This window comes from Globicephala melas, chromosome 1 (assembly GCF_963455315.2).
Source record: "Globicephala melas chromosome 1, mGloMel1.2, whole genome shotgun sequence".
Classification (NCBI taxonomy): domain Eukaryota; kingdom Metazoa; phylum Chordata; class Mammalia; order Artiodactyla; family Delphinidae; genus Globicephala; species Globicephala melas.
The window spans coordinates 73,838,241-73,857,042 of record NC_083314.1 but is presented as its reverse complement, the minus strand read 5'-3'; the positions used below and the strand labels follow the sequence as shown (position 1 = coordinate 73,857,042).

The 18,802-nt window shown below is 41.6% G+C and overlaps 1 protein-coding gene across 1 annotated transcript in view; it reads left to right on the top strand.

Annotated features, from left to right (window-relative positions):
- LOC138842599 (uncharacterized) overlaps positions 1-18,802 on the top strand; it is a 120,606-nt gene that overhangs the window by 93,650 nt on the left and 8,154 nt on the right. The window contains exon 4 of the mRNA XM_070045071.1: positions 12,845-12,917. Within this exon, the coding sequence (XP_069901172.1) occupies positions 12,845-12,917 (73 nt within the window). The remainder of the gene's footprint in view (positions 1-12,844; positions 12,918-18,802) is intronic.

The window sequence follows — 18,802 nt, the reverse complement described above, 5'->3', positions numbered from 1 at the left end:
GTCTTACATGGTGCAGAAGGGCAAAGAGGTACCCAAAACCTTTCTCCTTATAAGAAAGACTCTATTAGGAAATTGTATTTCCAAGGTAGTGAGCTAAAAAACAAATTCCTGTAGGGGGAGTTCCTTAGACTTCATATGAAAGAGCTCACTGAACACTGCAATTCTGGTTCTCCATCTCATATAACCAGATCTAAACTGCAATTATTTCCTCAATAAGCATTATTAAGATATCATAATTTTCTCTACAATATCCTTTTAAATTTGAGGGTGTATTTTGAAGACCATTGTAACTTAATGGGGATATATTTCTACTTATTTATACTATAAGCCAAAGAGTGTGGGAGTCATGATGAAGGTTATCTCTTTCCTAACTACATTTTAAAAAATTTCATTGCACAAGACAAAGTCAGCCTTTCCTCAGTATCTTGTTTCTATATCTTTCTCCCTCAAAATTGCACTCAGCATAACAGCTATTCCTTCCAAAACTTTTCAAATATCTCTTCCAACCCTGTTTTCCCTAACTCTTCTATTTCATCACCTCTTCTCCTATCTCTAACCTCCCACTCTCTTTCATTCAGAATGTTTTTTCTACTGTGTTCTTTCTCTAGAAATCAATCACTTCCCTCTCAGCTTCTTCTAGTTCCTGTGACCTCAATCAGGCCTAGACACTGAGCAAAGCAACCAATGAATTTTACTTAGAAAGAGGAATTAGAGGAAGGGCATGTATAGTTATATTTCAATATCTTCCTAGGCACAATGCAGTTAAATTAACAAAAATCAACATAAAGAATACATTGCAGTGATAACAGATTGTTCAGAAACAAATATATCACTAGTGGCATTGGAAAATCATAGTTTTTCAGAAAAATAATCTTACAGTATGTGAAAGGATTCATTCAAATTCTTTCTCATTCAGTGATTCCATTTCAGAAATATGCCCCCAAGAGGAAAGTAAATGTCGAAATGTATAATGATGTCTGAAGCCGTGCACTGTGAAGTGAGGTAACAGAGGGTGTCATAAGTACGATACCTGATTCACAGTCAAAATAATAATAGGAGCTGTCTATATAGGATGAAGCCCCAGAATCTGAATAAAAATAAAGTACTCCCATGCTGTGAAATATAAGCAAACAAGATTCAACATATAATAGAAGGAATATGCCATGGTCTAGTTCTCCCCAACAGGAGTCCAGAAGAGTCATTTGTAGATTTGTTTTGATACGGCTTGGTAGTTCCCAGTTCCCAAGAGGGCGCCTAAAGTGTACCAAGTGGCAATCAGTGAGCTATAATGTTGGAAACCATAATATCAAATAGCAAGTAAAATATCTGGATTGACTATCAAATAGTTCTCAATCATTTTTGCTCCCTAATACTTTTAATGGATATCATATGCTCCAATCAGGCAGAGAAGCTCACTAGAACTAGAAAAGTTTTTCTCAATTAGTTGGATGTGGCAAGGATGTGCAAAGATGGGTAGTAGGTGGAAGGTAAAAAGAGAAGAAGAGAGCAAATTAGTCTCCTTGAGCTTCTGAGACCTGTGTAGTCAGAAAAATCCACTTTCTTCCAAGATTTTGATACTGATACAAACCCGCAGGTCACTTCACCACCACCCTACTTAGCCTTGGAGAATCACTGTCCTACACTAGGATCAAAGTTTAAGTATGTGTATATGCATCTCCAGTACAATCTGTAGAGAAGAAACATCCTTCTCAACTGATACAAGACAAAGTTAGAAAACACTTGTACTTCCAGTCAATGCTTCCAAAAGTATTCCATGTCATGATATTTTGGGGGTAATTTGGTATAAACTGGAGGGGATCTGAAGGCCCTAGTGAGGCTGCTGCAGCAGGAAATGAGTGGTCCAAGGGTTCCAACGACTTCAGGCACCACCCCAAGCAACTAAGGGCTTAGGAGATCAATATCTCACCTGGAGCATTGGGTCACAGTATAACAAAAGTTGGGAAAGTCTGTTTAGAGGAGAGGGGATCAAGATCTACCACAGTCCAAGTGACTTATCTATCATAAGCCCTTTACTCTGATTCTTTGTCTTTTAAACATTCCAATGGCTGGATGAAACACCCCAACACAGCGTGTAGGAGGAGCAGGTAAATCCTCCATCCCTCGTTGCTCTCACGGACCACTTGGTAGCAAGATGTTTCACTACAGCCTCTCCAGAGAAGTCTTGCCAGCCAAGTGGCTGTACCTGTTTTGTGACCTTACTGCCTTTCTTCACGCCTTTTTATGATCAAGACCAGCATGACAATGCACCACTTCATGGTCTCACATCTCTGCTGGTCTCATGCCCTTCTCCCAAGCCCTTGTCCACTTGAGTTAATGCTGCCCAAATAAAGGGTCAACAATTTAATCCTTGCCTCAGGTTCCAATGTCTAGAAACCTCGGGCTAAAACAGCCATTACACTTTCTCTCCTGTTTTCTCTCTTTTTACCTAAGCTGAGTTGTATTTTTCTCACGTGCGATCAAGAACCCTGACAACTGTAAGCTCAGTACAAACGTTTACACCACTGGATTTGTTCCTAGCACCCTATAATATTTCTTTGATCACTTTATCACAATTTTTAATGTCTGTCTTCCTGCATTAGACTCTAAGCATCATGGGAATAAGGGCCATATATTTTTTGTATGTTACTAAAAAGTCAGCATCTACCACCGAATTCAGCATAAAGTAGGCAATCAGTAAATATTCAAATTTTTTAATGAATAACTGAATTAATTAATTAATTCTATCTTTCAATTACCTTGGGACTAAGGTATAATAGTTCAACCAAGTGTTCTAAACCTTGAGTGATATATTCAATACACAAAACTTTTAAAAATTGATATTTCGGTTTGTAAATGTGTCTTCTGTGAGTCTGGCCAATGAGAATTAATCAAGCTGTATGTGTTTAGCTCTGAAACTAATAAATTTGAGTTACTAAATCTAAGACATACACAAACATTTTTTAGTAGTTACCAGCTCTGAGATTTGGGATATGTCATTGAAACTCTTGGATATGATCTTTTCATTCACCAAATGATAATGAATGTTTTCCTCTGCCAATCTTATAGGCCATTTTGAGGACCCAATACTTCAAATGATGTGAATGCTCTTTGTACCTGTGAAACGCTGCATATATGTTGTGTTTGTCGTGAGTATGATTACAAATGACAACCACCACATAAGGAAGTTCCAGCCTGAAACAATGATCTCTGACTTTCTAACCCAGCAATGAGAAAAGCAACTGTATAATATTTTTGAAAATGATTTCCATATTGCTTAACTTTTTATTGTAACATTCAGAAGAATTTTAACTCTTCTTTGTCTACCTTCTACTGCCTAGATGTGGCATTAGGGTGGAAGTGGGGAAGATGATAAATTTCTTAACATAATCAAGGAGCACAGTAAAGTATTTTTCTCTAATAAAAGGCCTGTTATCTTCCTAAGATAAATTTTGTTTCCAATCTCTAGACTAATTGATATAAGTTGATATTGATATTAAGTTGAAATTAAATAGTAATTTCTTCAGACATGTAATAGGATCAGACTATAATGCTGCTTTATAACCTGCTTTTGTTTGCTTAGTTACAAAGCAAACATGTATAGCTCTACATCAAAAAAAAAAAGGATTTTTCCTTCATACATAACAACACATTTCATTTTTTTAATGTACAATGATTAACCAATTCCCTGAAATTAGACAGTTTCATTATTTTTAGTATAATTAATACCCCAGTAATGAAGTTCTTTTACAACCACCTTAGCTTGATATATTTTGGATATTTTGGGATTAAATGCAGGACATAGAGTAGTTTAGATTTTTTAAGTTAGGAATTTACAAACATAAAGACACTGTATTTAGGGGCTTCCCTTGTGGCGCAGTGGTTGAGAGTCCGCCTGCCGATGCAGGGGACATGTGTTCGTGCCCCAGTCTGGGAAGATCCCACATGCCGCGGAGCGGTTGGGCCCGTGAGCCATGGCCGCTGAGCCTGCACGTTCGGAGCCTGTGCTCCACAACGGGAGAGGTCACAACAGTGAGAGGCTCACGTACCGCAAAACAAAAAAACAAAAAAACACTGTATTTAGCATCAAGTTTTTAATCAGTATTTTTCCATGAAGGGAAAGCAATGATAATTACCTATTCAGAAGTATCTCCCTAGGAAAAGATACAACTCATCCCTGGAAATCCCATCTACCCAGTTACTAATGCCTCTCCTAACCCATGGTTTCTGTCTCTAGATGACAGTTTTCAAAATTTATCAGTCCTGACCCAACAAAAACCCTGGCTCCAAGATCATCATGACTACTTTTTGTTAGAGTGAAGAGGGAAGAAGTAGAGGGGCTGCAGGGTCCCTGAGCTTCCTCCTTCACACGCAGCCTCTCACAAATCAGAAATGCCCTTGTTCCTTCTGGGAAACTACAGCAGCTTTATTCAGAAACACAGAAGTTGTGTACTGGTTCTGTGTCCAGATATTTGCTTCCTGGGGGGTAGAGAAAAGGAAGTGGTTTCAGCAATACCTCCTGACATCTGTGCCTCTAGTCCAATCTACTCTCTTGTGCTACACTAGTCTCTGTCAGCAATTCATATGTACTGTCCTTTCTTCTCCTGTCTAGGCACAGAACACCTCCCAGGTAGAAAGAAAAAAACAGAGACACCCTGCATAAGGCCATCTGAAGTAACATATGGAGTTTGACATAGCTGAAGCGTAATCCTTTTCCAAGTCAGTGAATTGAGGGTACAATAAGACTAAACTCTCAAACACTGATATTATTCATTCTTTCCACTGATGTTGAGCATTTGCATGTAGGAGGCACTATTAGGCATGGATGATATAACAGGAAACAAAGGAGAAAGTCTTTGCCCTTGTGGAGCTTATATTCTAGTGGGGAGAGAAAATGTAAACAAATAAAATATATAACACTTCATATATTGATAAATTCTATTTTTAAAGAATGTAAAGGAAATGGAGGAGGGAGTTGCTATTCCATATGAGTTAGTCAGGCAAGGCCTCACTGATAATGTGCCCTATGAACAGACATGTGAGAAAATGAAGGGGTAGACCACACGGTTATCTAGGGGGGAAATAGTCTAAGCAGAGGGAACAGGCAGTGCACAGGCCCTGAGACAAGAGTGTGTTGAGCATTTTCACAGAATAACATGAAGGCTCCTGTGGCTGAAGTTGAGAGCATGAGGGGAAAGCATTAGGAGATGAGGTCAGAAAAGTATATATGGATAGCTAGATGGCATTGGTAGAGTCTAATAGAACACGGTGAAAACCTTTGTACTCTTTCTCTAATGTGAGATGGAAAATCAGTGGGTGCATTTTAAGAGAAAACAAACATAATCTTTCTCAATCCCTGTTCAGCTGCTTGAGTGTAGGCTTTCCTGCATGCCACAACTACTGAAGCCCACATGCCTAGAGCCTGTGCTCCGCAACAAGAGAAGCCACTGCAATGAGAAGCCCACGCACTGCAACGAAGAGTAGCCCCCGCTCGCCACAACTAGAGAAAGCCTGCACATAGCAACAAAGACCCAATGCAGCCAAAAATAAAGTAATTAAGTAATTTAAAAAATAATAATAATGCTGACAGTTCTAACCACTGCAATAAGACAAGGGGGAAAATGGCATACAAATTGAAAAGGGAAAAAATAAAACTACCTCTGTTTGCAGATGACATGGTTGTCTACATAGAAAATCCCCAAGAATATACAGAAAGAAAACCCAAAAAACAAACACACAAACAAACAAAAAACACCTCCTAGATCCAATAAATGAGTTCTGTACAGTCAATGAATACAAGATCAATGTGCAAAAATCAACTGCATTTCCGTATACTGACAGCAAACAGGTAGAAATATAAATTTAACACATGCTATGTACTTACTAATTTGTTAATAAGTACAATTTGTTAATTGTTCTGGGATTGTTTTTGCAGGGTTTTTTGTTGCTGTTGTTTCTTTCTTCTTCTTCTTTTGCTTTCTTCCCTGTGGTTTGATGACTATCTTTATTGTTATGTTGGTTTCGTTTCTCTTGTTTGTGTGAGTATCTATTACAGGTCTTTGGTTTGTGGTTACCATGAAGTTTATATATAGCGATATTTTATATATATATATGATTATTTAAGTTGCTAACTCTTGAGTTCAAATGCATTTTAACCCTCCATTTTTACAACCTGCCACACATGTGTTTACTGTTTTTGACATCATATTTTACATCTTTTTATTTTGTGTATCTCAAATATTTATTACAGATATAGATGATTTTATGACTCTTTAACCTTCCAGTAGATTTATAAATGATTAATTTACTACCTTTACTGTATATTTTGCCTTTACCAATGAGATTTTTCCTTTCATAATTTGTATATTTCTAGTTGTGGCCTGAACATCAGTTTAAATTTTATTTTGGTATCTCTACTCTTGGAAGTGGGACTTTGATACCCCCATATTCCAACATGACCTCATCTTCTTGGACAATACGTATATGACACCTGCTTCTGGAGCCTGACTCAGAGCCTTTGGGCTTGTACTTATACCCTTTCCTGATCGTCCTCAGTCCTGGAGAAAGACAGGAATTCCTACTAGTGCAAGGAGGCGTGAGAACATTGAGGATTTAGGATATTACTATAAATATGACCTTGCTATAGTCACTGAATTCACCATGGGTGTCCCCATGTTTACTTTAGGCTAATGGCCATATCTAGAATACAACCTAGAATACATCACCTACTGGCCAAAGGTACCACAGATTTCAGGCTGACCCTTCACATTCTGTACTAGACCTTGAGATACCACTCCAAAGGGAAAAGGAAGATTTTGAAAATATTTCTATGTCAGCATCAGTGACCTGGGTTAGGTGGAGGACAGGAGACCATTGTAGGGAAAGCACCAATAGAGACTGGACATATCACTCATAAAGTCTGCCACCTGCAGTATTCCTAGAGATCCTGGGAAAGATTACTTCTCTCTCAAATTTCCCTAGAACCTGAGAGGAGCTTATTTCACATTTAATTGGATCTTTTCCCTGAATCTCCAGTCTCTCTGCTCCAGTGGGTATGATAGACCTGCCAAACAAGGTCTGCTGTCAAGAGAATTGACTCATTGCCTTCATGACTCTTCCCATTCTCCTGGCAATCTCCTCCATTCTGGAGACGTGGAGGCAAGACAGGTAAACATTCACAACATTTCTCAGAGCATTGCAAGATTTAAAGTTTGAAAAGTCCTTCCTATGCTAATTGAAGAACCTTCACCCCCTAGTGTATAAATAGTTTCATGAGTTCCCCTCCTCTTCATTCTTTTGAAACTCTGGGTACTATGACACCATAAGACAGAAATCTATCAGATGCCTCTTTCAGTGGCAATTGACTGTCCAGTCCCTTTTGCCAAAGTTTGCAGGAATAAGCTCTCCTGCTCTCCAGGTTATGATTGCTCTGAGGACATACTAGTCCCTACCTCTGACATTTGCCCATTCTCTTGGTTTTAAGTGAGGTTTTCCTCACCCAACCTGGGAGGGTCACCACATCTATAGAGAAGATGTTGTGTGTGGAGCTGGAAGATGTGGGGCTAAAAGATGCTCCAAGATCTCTATTTTCCCTAGCTGTGCGTCCTTACCAAGAGGGATGGAGGATGCTCCGGAGAATAGGAGCCATGGCAGCTCTGAAAGCTTAGGAGCCCTATGGTCTCTCATTTGGATAATAACTGGCAAAAGCAAACCAGGTTTCTTTTCATGTCTTAAAATTCTAATTAACAAAGAGAAGAGCCAGCTTTTACCATCCACTAAGAAAGTTGTATTTTTCAGGAATTTGTCCTTTGTATAATAGTCCATCTCTATCTTGGCTAGCCTTTGTGCTGCACAGCAGTAGCCTAGTGGCTCTTAATCTGATGTCCCTGGATCATTTATGAAAGTTTTGAGCCTCCCAAGTTATCTGAAAAATGTCTACCTTTGTGTCTTTGTATATTTGAGAAGATAAAGTGTCCATATATTATAGTAAGATCTCAGAGGAACATGTAATAATGAATATCCATCAAGTTTGCAGTTCATCTGCTCCTTAACTGTCATGTCTTACTATTAAATCCTTGATTCATGGTTGGAATGTTCCAGTGGCACCATTTCTTCTCTGTCTCTGGTTCTGTCATTCATTCCCATTTTTGTCATATAATCTTTTTCTTTCTCAAACATTGCTTTGACTTAAACCACCTTTATATATCTACCTCTGAATAAAAGCTTACCCAGAACATTTACTTGTCACTCTTCTAGAGGGTGAAATATCAAAGGCGTTATAAAACAGAATGTATATGTATCTATATGGATGGAATTTCTTTGTTACCCTCTCTTCTTCCATATATTCAACAAGGCAGGCCTGGAGTCTGTGCCCTCAGATGCTGCCTCCTCCAGCCTCCTGATCCTCACAGATGCTAAACATAAACAAATCAACAGAGAAAGACCTGCACCTAGTAGCTTAGACAAGCTCTAGCTTGTTTCAATGCTTATGCACACATCTGTATTCCAGGGGTAGATTGACTCAAGGAAAAGCCTTTGTAAAGTCATAAAGGTCTATAACATAGGCTAAAAAGAGCTACCTTTGGAATCTGGATCTGAAATTGTGTTGGAGGAGGTAACCAAGAGGACGTGACCTCCAGTTGACCTGAGACGAAGACCTGGGCAATCAGAAGCTCTTCATGCCCTCCACTGTATTTGAAGTATACGTCCTGCCGACTGTCTTCACGGTGGGAGCTGTTTTCAAGGATACAGCCTTGACAGAACAATGTGTTGTTGAGAGCATCTGGAGAGTATACATGACTGAACCCAGTTAAGGCCTCTATATATACTTATAAGATTTGGCGAGAGGGTGCAGAAATCTACTCATCTGGTAGCCATCCAAGACAAGCCTCCTAAGTAAGTTTCCTTGCTTGTTAAACCTGCCACCTACCAGTCTGGAGTGCTTTGCCTCTTTCTTCTGTCTCTCCTTGCCTTCCGTGTATGGGGGCCAGTTTGTGAACCAACAATTGGTGAGCCAGCCAGGAAACCAACATAAAGGACCTTGGGAAACTGACATCTATGGGGGAAATCCTGAGTTGGTCATCGACCTCTACATGTGGAGGGGTGGCTTCTGTGTTAGATGTGTGTGGACTGCCAAGTGAGTACAGGAATGCCCTGAAAATGCCAGCTGCTTTAATACATTTGTTTGAGAAAGTACACATAGTGAGTGCACTGTGGCAAGGAAGAGAAATGAATGGCTGCTTCAGTGGGCTGGCCTCTACTTGGGCAGTTAGGCTGGCCACCAATACCCAACTGGAAGCTGAAGCCTGAATTAGAAAGTTGGAACAAGAGGTGAAGTTAGAGAAGGATGTGCCGTTGTCCACTGCTCTGCTAGCTCAGGACTGGCAGAAAGGTGGAAGAGCAGAATAATCAGTTGGAGACCTTGACGCACTGTTTTACAAAGGTAGGAGGGCACAAGCTGCCACAGGTTAAGGTCCAAGTGCTTGTGACAAAGCCTGATTAAGATGCTAAGAGGTAAAATCCCTGGGAAAGTGAACAGAACAAGGGGAAGGATATTATGATGATTGACCATAAAACAGACGGTGCTCCTCATGCCATCTGAGCCCCCATACAAAGGAAAATTTTAAATAACAATTACTCTAGACTTCCAATAATAGAGAAATATAGCCCAAAACACCTAGGAGAAAACTTGCATTCTTTCTCTGTCCTTCGAAGTTGTAAATCTTATCATGTCTTTAAAATATAAACACCCCAGGAGATAACTAAAACACTGCCCAACACAGTGGGCAAATACTGAAAGAAGTCTGGGGAGGGGGGACAGAATTTTTAAAATACAGACTGCTATAGAATCTCTCTTGCTCAAAATCTAATCCACAGCCTCCATAAGGTTATTCATCAAGGACAAATACAAATCTTAAAAGTCTTCCCCAAAAATACTAATAAAAAGCATTTGCCATTTAAGTGGGTACCTGATTCATGGCTAAAGTTTTTGAATAAAAAGTGTGGGGTCGGGCTTCCCTGGTGGCGCAGTGGTTGGGAGTCCGCCTGCGGATTCAGGGGACGCGGGTTCGTGCCCCGGTCCGGGAGGATCCCACGTGCCGCGGAGCGGCTGGGCCCGTGAGCCATGGCCATTGAGCCTGCGCGTCCGGAGCCTGTGATCCGCAACGGGAGAGGCCACAGCGGTGAGAGGCCCGCGTACCGCAAAAAAAAAAAAAAAAAAAACTGTGGGGTCTATGTTTAAATTTCTGTGTATGTTTACATATATCTATGGCTATATGTTATGTATATGTGGTATTTTTCTACCCTGAAGGATATTGCCAAAATTATTTTTTAAGAGCTCTATTTAACTGACATAAAGAAAAAATGAAACTTGATGTCAATAATATACTTATGGAAAACTGAAACTTCATTTTATTTCATCTACTAAAAGGACAACATTTTCTTATATTATTGGTCAAATAAAAATTGATGCTAAACTTTCTTTAGGTTTATTTTATATAAATATATGTTATTAACATAAATGTTCTTACAAAAGTGCTTCATCTTCAAGAGATTCATGAGGAAGATATCTTACAAATAAGGTTTCTGATAACTAAGATCATTTTGCTTTCACATGGACCTTTCAAGAACTTCCCCAAGGTTACCTGCACAGTTCCACAATATGTCATGGGATGATAATTCAAGATCTGTCCTTCCTTTTCTTCCTCACATCAGTAAAATTGGCCCATTACATTAATTATATAATGTTCACGTGAAGACTTGCCTCTGCTGCAGGACACTCTGTAGGCTTTGCTGAAACATCTGCAAGACAGAGGATAAGCAGTGAACCTGCAAAAATTCAATGCCTAGGCACTACCATGAAGTTTGGGAAGTTGTCTGGTCAGGTAAGATGTGCTCTGTCCCAGAAGCTGTAATTGATAAGATGCAAGCCTATCAAACTCCTAAGAATGTAAACGAGATGAAAAGCTTTGCAGGGATTTGGGGGTTTGGGAAGAGTTTTATTCCACCTGGCACAGTGCCTCTGTCCCTTATACTTCCTAGTAAAAAGAAGGCATATAGGGGGCTGGGGATCAGAGCAGCAAGCCACCTTTGAGAAGGCAAAAATACTAATGAAACAAATTAAAGCTCTGGGCATCACCCAAGCAGGGCCACCATTTGATTTAGATGTATCGGTGATTCTGGAAGGTGTGAGTTAGGCACTGTGGCAGAGACAAAAGAAGGAGAGAGTATAGTTAGGATTCTGGAAGGGGGCAGAAACCCGATAGACTCCCACAGAGCAACAGCCCCTAGCAGTGTACACAGCACTCCTCAAGGTACGGCATCTCACAAAGGAACAGCACATCATGGTAAGAACTTCCCTTCCTATCAGGGGGTGGATTAAAAATATGTTCCATCAACCCACCTCCGCCATGGCTCAAACCCCCACTCTAACTTAGCTGCAGCCTATTTGCAGCAAAGGAGCACCCTATCTGCCAGCCCACTGTCTCTAAAAATGTGGGCACTACTAGGCCTTGTAGAGTATGTAGATTCTCCAAATAGCACCCCTCTATTCCTGTGGTAGCCCCCTGAAGCCTATAAAAAGTGAATGAAAAACATTCCCTCTGTGTCTGGTATTCAGATGCCTGCAAACACAGCAGCCAGTGGGCTAGCCTCAAGCAGTTTGGCTGGCGGATCATTCATGAACTCGGGCCATTAACCCCTTGTACTGACTGCTGGGCTTTTCTAATGGGATTAACCCTATGGCTTGAACAATGGGGAGCCGAGGGGTGGACGATCATAAGTAAGCCCCTGGGAGTCAGGGTATGTGGAAAGACATTTGGGTTCACCTGCAAGAGCCTGAGGCCATCCTCACTGTCTTCCATGTTCCAGCTCATCAGACACTGACATCTCTTGGCAATCAGGAAGCTGTTGCCCTAGCTTAGGTACAAGCCCTACAAACTGACCCTTCAGTAGATAGAGCGGATTGAGTGCACAAAAAGAGTGGCCACCGCAACACCTGGGTAGGATGACGTAGTGTCAAGGATGCCAGGTTGCCTTTAAAATATAGTGACTTGGTTAATACAGTAACAGCATGTCTTGTGTACTCTAAACAACATCCAAGGCAACTGCCAAAGTAGTCTGGAACCATCCAGCAGTTCCCAATTGGTGAGGGATTGACAGATTGATTATATTACCCCCTCCCTCTGAGTGAGGTTTCTAAGTATGCCTTGGTGAGTGTGTATACTGTGTCTGGCTTAACTCAAGCTCTTTCCCGTTGCCAAGCAAATCAGGCTACCACCATTAGGGGTTTAAAGAAGCTGAGAACCATGTAGAGGTACCCTCATCAAATAGACATTATTTAAGGGTCACATTTCAAAAGTCATGATATGCAAGACTGGGAAGAAGAACAAGACCTTAAATGGAGGTTCCATCTCCCCTATAACCTGCAAGCAGCAGGTTAATAAAAAAGAAAAATAGAATATTAAAACAGCAGGGCTTCCCTGGTGGCACAGTGGTTGAGAGTCCGCCTGCCGATGCAGGGGACACGGGTCCGGGAAGATCCCACATGCCACGGAGCAGCTGGGCCCGTGAGCCATGGTCGCTGAGCCTGCGCGTCCGGAGCCTGTGCTCCGCAACGGGAGAGGCCACAACAGTGAGAGGCCCAAAAAGTGTTGTATGTTCAGAGCTGAATCTGCCAATGTTATCGTCTTTAAATCATATAAAAACACAAGTAAACGAACATCCTGAGTGATCGGACCCCCAGCCTAGGGGACTTAGTAAATCAGTGGTTTGGATCATGGGGCTCTTGGTGGAAAAAACTGTTACTTATTTTAGGAATCCTTATCTTGATCTGTGTTTTCTCTTACAGGTGCCCATATTGCTGCTGTGGTATCTGACTCTGGTGCAGCCAGATAACCGCCAAACGAGCCACCTCCATGCTGGTGAGACCCCTTGCTGACCACTCAGGGCACATCGTTGGAGAGGGGGCTCTGTGAAGTTGTAAGAGTCGATCACGAGGGGTAAAATGTTGGAGGAAATAACCAGAGCACATGACTGCCACTTGACCCAAGAACTGGACCCGGACAATCATAGGTGCCTCACCCCCTCCCTGTGCTCCCACAGTGGGAGCCATTTTCAAGTACACAGCCTTTGAGAGAGCAGTGTGTTCTTGAGACTGTCTTGACAGTATATGTGCCTAAACCCAGTTAAGGCCTCTAAACAAACTCTTAAGATATGGTGGGTGAGGGCAAAAATCACTCACTTGTGGCCACCCAAGGCAAGCCTCGTGAGTAAGTTGCCTTGCTTATTAAACCTGTCACGTACCCGTCTGGAGTGGTCTACCTCTTACTTTGGTCTCTCCTTGCCCTCCACGTACAGGGGCCACTTGTGAGCCAACAAATTGCTAGTAAAGAAGAGTTCATTTGCCTTGTTTATTCCATTGTCAATATTCCTCCTTGGGGCTTCCCTGGTGACGCAGTGGTTGAGAGTACGCCTGCCGATGCAGGGGACACGGGTTCGTGCCCCGGTCCAGGAGGATCCCACATGCCGCGGAGCGGCTGGGCCCGTGAGCCATGGCCGCTGAGCCTGCGCGTCCGGAGCCTGTGCTCCGCAGTGGGAGAGGCCACAGCAGTGAGAGGCCCGCATACCACAAAAAAAAAAAAAAAAAAAAAAAAATTCCTCCTTAACGTGGCTGACTGAGGATCATCAAGGTGCTCGGTTTTGCCTCACCCAAATATCTTCTTGGTCTCATCTCAGCAACCCACACATTGACAGTATCAGGAGGGGAACATGGACAAAGAAAGGTTTTTGCTGGGAAGGAGCTTCTAATGCTGGTATAACCTTTTTCCCCCCATTTAGGTCTACACTAGTTACTCTTGATTTGAGCCACTCTCACCTCACCCCAGACCCATGCTCTGCCCTTCTCTGCTGCTCTGTGCCCTGGGATGCTGACTCCTGCAGACTGCATCAGCCAGCCTCTCTGGTGTACAGTTGGACTCCATCAGTAGGAGGTGCTAAGGGGAGACCAGGCAGCAAGCAGAGGCCAGGGCATTTTCCCCCTCCCTCTCAGCTTCAGCGTCTCATCTCCAGCAGTAGCTTCATCCTTCCACAGTCACAGCTCCGCCTGGCGGCCCCTCCTTGGTGACTCCAGTTCTCACTGGGCTCTTGTAACAGTCCTTCCTCCCCTTGCTTCTTCACACTGCTTCTTCAGCTGAAACAGTGTCCCACTGTGACTGGCCTCGGGGTGACCCGTCGTGTTTAGTTTATTGTTTCAACCCTGTCCCCATCTCTGTGAGTCAGTCCTTTCATTAAAGTCGCTTCTTTTAAACACTAGACTGATTCTATTTCCAGCCTGATATAAGAGCTCTCTTTCAAAATTTATTCTTGAACTTTGAAGTGTGAGGAGAGAGATGTGACCTGCCCTCTGTGTGTTAAAGCTCTTCAGACCACTGTAAAGTAATTTGGGGCTAATGCCTCAAGGTTAATACCACAGAGTGTATTACTTCTTCCATTCTGCTTGTACCAGTCTGGAACGTCTCATGGGCAGGGATGACTTGGGTTGGGTAGAATTTGTATCTTCCTGAGTCCCCGGACTACATAATACCAACTAATATCATCCTAATCCACCATTATTGTTAACAAATGCTTATTTATTTCTTCACGTCGTCTGGGCATATCTCCAAAGAGTGGCAGCCATGCAGTGTTAGCGTGGTGTCACAATATTAGGAACTGCATAACGGACCATGCATTCTGAGTGGTAAAGGGGATTTCCCTTTGAAAGAGACCATGCACGTAATTTGAACTTTAGCAGGTACAGAACTAAATCGGCAAAGTCAAAACAAGTTAGAAAGCTTCCCTAGAGGGACTTTAGCTATAAGGTGAAGACATCTTACATTTTAAGGAGAATTTCTAATCAATACACACATATCTGAGAAACTCTGTAAAGAAGAATATTTATTTTCTCAGCATATGTGGGGCTGGGGGTGGGGACAACGCTGATTGTCAAACAGAGAGCTTTCCTACTTCCTTTTTTTCTGTTTCTATAAAATCCCTGCTGAACCACAGTGCCCAATCCTGGCTTCACAGTCCATGGGGATAGACTGTGGATTCTGCTCTAGGACCTGAGCTGCACTTGTCACTGGGAGAACTTCTTGTCTCCAACCTTATGTTGCTGTGGCCATTGCTTCTGGTCCTTGGTGGGTAGGATGCTGGAGCAGGATTTGGGGGCAGCCAGGGCAGAACCACCTGTGCCTGGGCATCACAGAACCTCTTCTTCTTCTGCTGGGATGAGTAGGAATGGACTTCAGCTTCTAACTCAGGACCAATAGGTAATATGCAGATGGGTACTGAGCAGAGCAGGGGTCTTAGGAAAAATAAAGTACTGTGAGTTTCTTTTCCAAATACTGATGCCTTCTCCCTCTGTTTAATAACCATTTCTACTTTGATCTCTAGGAAAATTGGAAAACTTCTTAAAAGGACATCAAAGGAATTTTCTGTTAGGGTAAATTCTATTTCTAGCCCATGTAAATCCTACTCTGCCCCCAACCCCACTTCCACTTCAAGCTACCATATTTTTGGCTAAGCTCTAACTTTCCTAGACTTAAATTTTGGAGAGGCTTCAAAGATGATGGGATGAGATTGTGGTTTTTGCTGATTAATATGACTCTTGTATATGGATGCAAATGCAGTACTAGATCTAAACAGGGATAAAGGGAGAAACAGTGTCAACTAGATGTGAGAGGACACCTGCATTTCCTTCCTGGTCCTTCCTGGCTTGTGTGTTGCCACCAGGCAGGCAAAATGTCTCAAAAAAAAAAAGTCTTAAAAAGAGAAGGTGAAAGAGGAGAAAATAAATCACAAAACTTCTGAGATTTTACCTACAAAATAACCAACTTCTGGTAAATGAGATGGACTGTGTTTATAAACTGTGGGTCTTACAAAACAAGTATTTGATTCTACGAGAGCGTTGCTTGTGAGTCAGGGAAGAAGGAAAGACGGAGGGGAAAAATAGGAGGGAAAATAAATAGAGGAACTGAGGGAGGGAGGATAGAAGGGAAGGGAGGATGAGGGTAGAGGGAAGAAGGGATAGAAAGAAAGGGAAAAAGAGAGTTTTTGGGAAGGTTCTTAGAGGGTTATAACTTTTTTAAAAAAGATCTTTATCCTGGTCCTGTGGTAACTCTCTGATTCTATTCTCTCACAGCTCCTCTCAGGGTGCAGTCAGGTGAGTTACTTGCTTTTTCATTCTTTTCAGTCTCTGGGAATCATACTTATTCTTCCATGCAAGGAAGGTACCGCCTCTCTCAGCCTCCCAGGGATCAGGGCCTGGACTGGGGTAAAGAGAGCAGGAGGCCAGTGTCTCACCCTAGTTCCAGCCGGGGTAGGAATACTCCAGTGTCACATTCATCTTTGTTACCTGCCTGTTTGATGGGTGAAAGACCCTATCCTGACCCTCCAAGGCAATGAATTCTTTTCCCTTTACTATTAAGCCCTGGGACAGGAAAGAAGTTAACTGTGAAGGAAAAGCAAACAATGCAATGTACTGTTGGGAAAACGTTCTCCTGGTTCTGACCACAGGAGCTCAACGGCCTCCACCAGAAGCACTGGAGACAGTGATGGAAAAATATTTATAACAGAGAGAAAAACAGTGTGCAAGGGAGATGCTCTGAGTCAAACGAGAACTTCCCTCAATCTTTATTTGGATTACAAACTATCTGTGCCTAACTTGTTTCCCTTTCTTTCTTTTTTTTTTTAATTAGAATTCTAATGTAATGAAATAAAGAGGAAAGCTTTGTTTTATATTAGACTGGAAAGTTACATTTTCTTCCTGAATCATTCCTTTGAGAAAGTATTCATTATATTATAGGGAGGGGAAGTGATACTTATAAATCTAGTACTTGTATGTCTGATGATATAAATTATATTATATCTGATATAATTTTAAGCAAGAGTGTTCTTAACACATTAGAGGGTCTCTGAATCAGCCTCATAGGATCCAGTGAACTCCCTGAAATCATGGTAAAAATGTGTGCATATGTCCAATTGTACCTTCGTCTAAGGAAAGGGTCTGTAAGTAATATGTCAAAGTTAAAGGCCACTTATGGTCTAATCCTTGTTCCAGGCTCAGTGTAACCTGGAGTCATCATTTCTTATTCTCCCTTGCCCTGTCATTATTACCAAGTTGGTCACATAAATCTTATTTCTCAAATATTTCTTTAATCAAATAGATTTCATCTCTATAATCTTTACTGGAAAACTTACCCAGTCTCAATGTGGAGGAAGAAAACTTTTGGCCTCCAGGAGGGCTTAAGACTTCTTTTTCTTTATCAGTATTTATGCCCCCCTCGCCCTCCACCCCAACCTCCTAGTCTAATGGTGGAACTTTCAAAGTGGCTAAAAGGTATAGAGTAGTTGTCTCTGAACTTATTTGATCACTTCACTCTATCAAGAAAAAAATTTTCAGCATGTACTTTAAATGTATTACATAGATATAGATCCCTGTATTGATGGTGAATGTTGTAAAACATACACAAAAACAGAACATTTGTGGCTTCCCTGGTGGTGCAGTTGTTAAGAATCTGCCTGCCAATGCAGGGGATACGGGTTCGAGCCCTGGGCCGGGAAGATCCCACATGCCAGAGAGCAACTAAGCCCGTGTGCCACAACTACTGAGCCTGTGCTCTAGAGCCCCCAAGCCACAACTACTGAGCTCACATGCCACAACTACTGAAGCTCACACGCCTAGAGCCCGAGCTCCACAACAAGAGAAGCCACTGCAATGAGAAGCCCACACGCCACAACGAAGAGTACCCCCCGTTCACCGCAACTAGAGAAAGCCTGCGCGCAGCAACGAAGACTCAATGTAGCCCAAAAAATTAAATAAATTTAAAAAGAAAACAGAAAATGTTTTGATGAGGAAAGATGAGGCAATGTTTAATATAATATGAAAGTCCTAAATGCTTTCTCTCCACCTCCTTATGGGTCCCACTTTGCATGTTTTTAAAGTTGAAGTATAGTTGATTTATTATTTTCTGTTAGATTCTGCTTTTCAGCAGAGTGATTCATTTATACATATATAACTGAATATATGTAACATATATGTTCTTTTTCATATTCTTTTTCATTATAGGTTATTACAATATATTGAATATAGTTCCCTATGCTATACAGTAGGACCTTGTTGTTTATCCATTTTATATATAATAGTTTGTATCTGCTAATCCCAAACTCCTAATTTATCCTTCTCCCCCTTTCCCCTTTGGTAACCATAAATTTTTTTTCTATGTCTGTGGGTCTGTTTCTATTTTGTAAATAAGTCCATTTGTATCATATTTTAGATTCCTCATATAAGTGATATCATATGATATTTGTCTCTCTCTGACTTACTTCACTTAGTATGATAATCTCTGGGTCCATCCATGTTGCTGCAAATGACATTATTTCACTCTTTTTTATGGCTGAGTAGTAGTATTCCATTGTATATATTGTATTGTATATACGACATCTTCTTTATCCATTCATCTGTCAATGGACATTTAGGTTGCTTCCGTGTCTTGGCTATTGTAAATAGTGCTGCTATGAACTTTGGGGTGCATGTATCTTTTTGAATTAGAGTTTCACAGATCCCACTTTGAAGACTGGATCTTGACACAATGAGAGAAGACCCTGAGAGCTGGCACTCCTTCCTTCCACCATAAATTTGTGGCTGGAGGGGTGAGCTGGGCAGACAGCCTAAGCAAACCCTCTCAAGTCCAGTCTCTTTCTCCATTCCATTCCGTCATGTCTGACACCACCTCTGTTTTACACTGAAGGGGAATGATCCAAAGTTCAG